At 55.4% G+C, this 4,500-nt stretch overlaps 1 protein-coding gene across 1 annotated transcript; it reads left to right on the top strand.

The window, feature by feature from the left end:
• Positions 1 to 335: 335 nt before the first annotated feature.
• Positions 336 to 4,235, top strand: SOX18 (SRY-box transcription factor 18). Its single transcript, XM_040080392.2, has 2 exons — positions 336 to 936; positions 2,413 to 4,235. Exons 1-2 carry the CDS (start codon positions 534 to 536, stop codon positions 3,261 to 3,263), a joined length of 1,254 nt encoding a protein of 417 aa, XP_039936326.1. The 5' UTR covers positions 336 to 533; the 3' UTR covers positions 3,264 to 4,235.
• The last annotated feature ends 265 nt before the right edge of the window (positions 4,236 to 4,500 follow it).

Genomic DNA, 4,500 nt, shown 5'->3' on the forward strand with positions numbered 1-4,500 from the left:
AAGAAAAGAAAAGAAAAAAGAAAATTAACAACCCTTCCTCTTGGACTGAAGGGAACGGGGCAGCACCTTCCACACTGGTCCCAGCTCGGCCCGCTCCGGGTGGCTCTTCCTGCTGGTGCCTGGGGACGCCCCCCTTCCCTCCTCCTCCTCCTCCCGCTCATCTCCTCCTCCTCCCCCTCATCTCCTCCTCCGCTCCCTCTCCTCCTCCTCCTCCTCCCCTCGCCCCGCTGATTGGTCCAGCCCGGCTATATTTTGCCCCTTCCAGCCCAGCATCATCCCAAAAGTTTTTTTTTAGGGGGAAAGGGGGGAAAAAATAATAATAAAAAAAAGATAGAGGAGAAAAAAAAAAAAAAAGAAAGAAAGAAAAGAAACCAAAACAAACGCAGGCGAGCCCGAGAGTCCCCCGAAGGCAGGCGAGGGAGGCGAACTGCGGGCGGCTGCTCGGCGGTGCTGGACCCGGTGGGACGCGGCAGGAATCCCGATTCTCTCTCCGGCACCCGGTCGGGTCGGACACAAAGTGCTGTCCAGCTGGAATGAATATATCTGAGTCTAACTACTGCCGAGAGGAGATATCGCAACCCCGGGGCGACTGTTCATGGGTCACCGCCGCCGTGCCGGCCGCTGAGCCCGGGCTCGCCTTCCCGCGCCCCCCGGGAGCCGCCTCCCCCGCCAGCCGCACGCCCAGCCCCGAGCCCGGCTTCGCCTTCGGCCCCGGCCCCGGCGGCGCGGCCCCCGGCGCGGCCCCCAGCCGCACGCCCAGCCCCGAGCCGGGCTATGGATACAGCCCCCCGGCCGGCCGCCCCGAGGGCAAGGCCGCCGAGGATTCCCGCATCCGCCGGCCCATGAACGCCTTCATGGTCTGGGCGAAGGATGAGCGCAAGCGGCTGGCGCAGCAGAACCCCGACCTGCACAACGCCGTGCTCAGCAAGATGCTGGGTGAGCGGGAGCGGAGCGGGAGGAGGGCTGCGGGCGCGGGGATGCGGGGTGCGGGGCTGGGGGTGCGGGGGGATGGAGCTGAGGGTGCGGGAATGCTGCGTTACGGGGCTGGGGATGCGGGCTGCAGGAGTACAGGGCTGTGGGATGGGGAGGATATCGAGCTGAGGAGACAGGGCTGTTTGGAGTACAGGGCTGGGAATACAGGAATACAGAGGTACAGGTCTGGGGATGTGGGCTGCAAGAGTGCAGGGCTGCAGGATGCAGAGGTACAGAGCTCAGAATGTTGGGGTATAGGGCTGGGAGTGTAGGCATAGGCGGGTTTGGTTCTGATAGCCCAAGGCAGTGAGATGCAGGGATACAGAGCTGGAGATGCAAACTGCTGGGGTACAGGGATTCAGCGCTGGGAGCGCGGGATGAAGCTGTACAGGGATTTGGGATGTGCGCTGTGAGAGTCCAGGGCTGTGGGATGCAGACTGCACAGATTCAAGGCAGGAGTCTGTGGGATGCAAGGATATGGGGCTCTGCGAGCCAGGCTCCAAGGGAACGGGACTGTGGGATGCAGACTGCAAGAATATGGGGGTGCAGGAGCTGGGGTGCTGTGGGATACAGAGCTGGGGGATGCAGGGCTATGGGCTGCAAGGTTAAAGTGCTGCAGGACACAAGCTTTAGGGATGTAGGATGAAGGGCTACTAGCTGCAGGCTGCAAGGATGCAGGGCTGCAGGGATGCGAGCTGTAAGGATGCAGGATTGTTGAATCAAGGGCTGTGGTGTTCCAGGATGTGGGAATACGGGGCTGTGGGATGTGAGGATGTGAAGATACAGAGCTGCATGAGCACAAGATGCAGGGGAACCAGGCTGCGGGATGCAGAGATACGGGGCTGAGGGGTACGCAGCTGCAGGGATGCAGGATATGGGAATACAGGCTGCAGGATGCGGGATGCACGACTATAGGATGCGGGATGTGGGAACACGGGAAGCAGGATATGGGTAAATGGAGCTGCAGGATGCGGGACTACGGGAAGCAGGATATGGCCAGACAGAGCAGCAGGATGCAGAGACACGGGGCTGCGGGGTGTGGGGATGTGGGATTCAGGATATTGTGCTGTGAGGTTTTGGGATGAGTGATTTGGCCCTCAGAGGTGCAGGCTATGGATGCGACACACAGGGAAGAAGGGACTGTGGACTGTACCGAGGAGCAGTGGGAGGCAGAATCCCCAGCCCTGGCAGAGGGGTTCCCATTCCATGTATCCCCATTCTCCCACAGCACTGAAGTGCTGGGCACTGCCTGAGCCTTCTTCTGGGACAAGGGAACAGCCTGGCTTGGGAACTCATTCCCCGGCCCTTCCTTCCCACTTAGGTGCCAAGCCATCTGCAGGAGCCCTTCACCCCTGGGCTGCCTCTCCCTGGGTGTCCCCATGCCCTGGCCAGTGCCAGGTGGCTGAGCCACTCTTACAGAGCTTCTCCTTCCTCTTCCAGGCCAATCGTGGAAAGCGCTGAGCGCCAGCGACAAGCGTCCCTTCGTGGAAGAGGCAGAGCGACTGCGAATCCAGCATCTCCAGGATCACCCCAACTACAAATACCGCCCAAGGAGAAAGAAGCAAGCCAAGAAAATCAAGAGGATGGAACCCAATATCCTCCTGCATAACCTTTCCCAGCCTTGCAGTGACAACTTCAGCATGAGTCACCATGGCGGCAGCCAGCCGGGCCACCCCCAGCCTCCCCCACTTAACCACTTCAGAGAACTCCACTCCATGGGGTCGGATATTGAAAACTATGGCTTGCCAACTCCTGAGATGTCTCCCTTGGATGTCTTGGAACAGACCGAGCCGGCGTTTTTCCCTCCGCACATGCAGGATGACTGCAACATGATGCCCTTTCGCGGCTACCACCACCATCACCAGATGGAGTTTCCCCAGGAGAAGTGCATGGGGCGGGACGTGGCCGTGCCCTACACGCAGACCCCCTCACACTTGGCCGACGCCATGAGGACTCCCCATCCCTCCAGCCTTTACTACAACCAGATGTGCTCGGGAACTCAGAACGGGCTTTCCGCCCACCTGGGCCAGCTGTCGCCCCCGCCCGAAGCCCACCACATGGAGAGCGTGGATCACTTGAACCAAACCGAGCTCTGGACAGACGTTGACCGCAACGAGTTTGACCAGTATTTGAATATGAGCAGGACTCGTCCCGAAGCCTCGGGCCTCCCTTACCATGTCTCCCTGTCCAAAGTGACTCCTAGAAGCATCTCCTGCGAGGAGAGCAGTTTGATATCTGCCCTGTCCGATGCCAGCAGTGCTGTTTACTATAGCCCCTGCATCACCGGTTAGGTTGACCCCACCATCCAATGCGCGCACCAGGAGAGCCCCAACTCTCCTCTAAAAACAAAAAGCCATCCTCCTTTAACCACGAGCTCCATCATATTTAGAGTATCTCATTAAATGCATCGCTTTCTTGTTTGTTCTTTTTTATTTTGATTTTTTTTTTGATTTTTTTTATTTTTTTTTAGAGACAGACCATGCTGAACTCACTGATATACCGTATAACTATATAACACAGATAGACGCCTTTCCCCGCCGTGCTCCCCGCTCCAGCCCTCGGCAGGGCACTTCTCCAGCTCCCGCCAGCTCCAAGGGGCATTTCCAAGCCAGTTCCAGTAAATCCTGCCTGAAACAATCACACCAGGATGAGCCAAAGTGTGACCTGTCCCCAGTATTTAACCCAAGGACAGGCAAACTTTTAGGGGGAAAAACCTTTTAGAAAGACTTTGCCGGGGCTGTTAAAGAGTCGGCGCCCATTAGGGGTGGGCTTTAGGACAGTTTTTACTGTATTCTCAGCAATATATTTTAATTGGGCAACAAAACTATATTTTTACTAAGCATTTTTATATATAAAATGGTATTTAATGTCTTTTGGGGTTTTTTTATTAGACTTTTTAAAAAGAAATCAAGGGATATCCATGAGATCTAAAGCATTTATGTAGCAAAGCTGGATTTAAAGAAGAAAAAAAAAAAAAAGGAATGGGGGGAAAAAGGAGATATTTTGTGAAAAGGGAATGATAATGTAAATATTGAGGAACAACTGACTGGAATTTTGTACAAAAGAAAAATATGACTGCAAACACTTTTATTGTCTAGAACTGTATGGAGAGCAAACTGTTTTATTCTGGTTAATTATTAAAACATCTTCATATAATTGTTCCCATCTTGTGTGCTTGTTGTGTGAACACATATTTTCCGCAAATACATGTTGTCCCAACCATTTCCAGATTTTTGTATCCGTTGATTAATGTTTTGACAACCTGGCAAATGTATTAATTTCCAAGCTGCCGCCCGCCCGCCCGCCCCGTCAGCCGCCTCGGGCTCCATGAGCGCGGCTCTGCTCGGATCGGCACGGGACGGTGGCTTGGGATGGGATGGGATGGGATGGGATGGGATGGGATGGGATGGGATGGGATGGGATGGGATGGGATGGGATTCTGGCGGCAGCCCCACAGCACCGCGCTGTGCCGCCCAGAGATGCTCCCAGCAGGAAAAGCAGCTGTTCTCAGATTAAAATATAATAAAA

The sequence above is a fragment of the Hirundo rustica genome, chromosome 16 (genome assembly GCF_015227805.2).
Source record: "Hirundo rustica isolate bHirRus1 chromosome 16, bHirRus1.pri.v3, whole genome shotgun sequence".
NCBI classification, from domain to species: domain Eukaryota; kingdom Metazoa; phylum Chordata; class Aves; order Passeriformes; family Hirundinidae; genus Hirundo; species Hirundo rustica.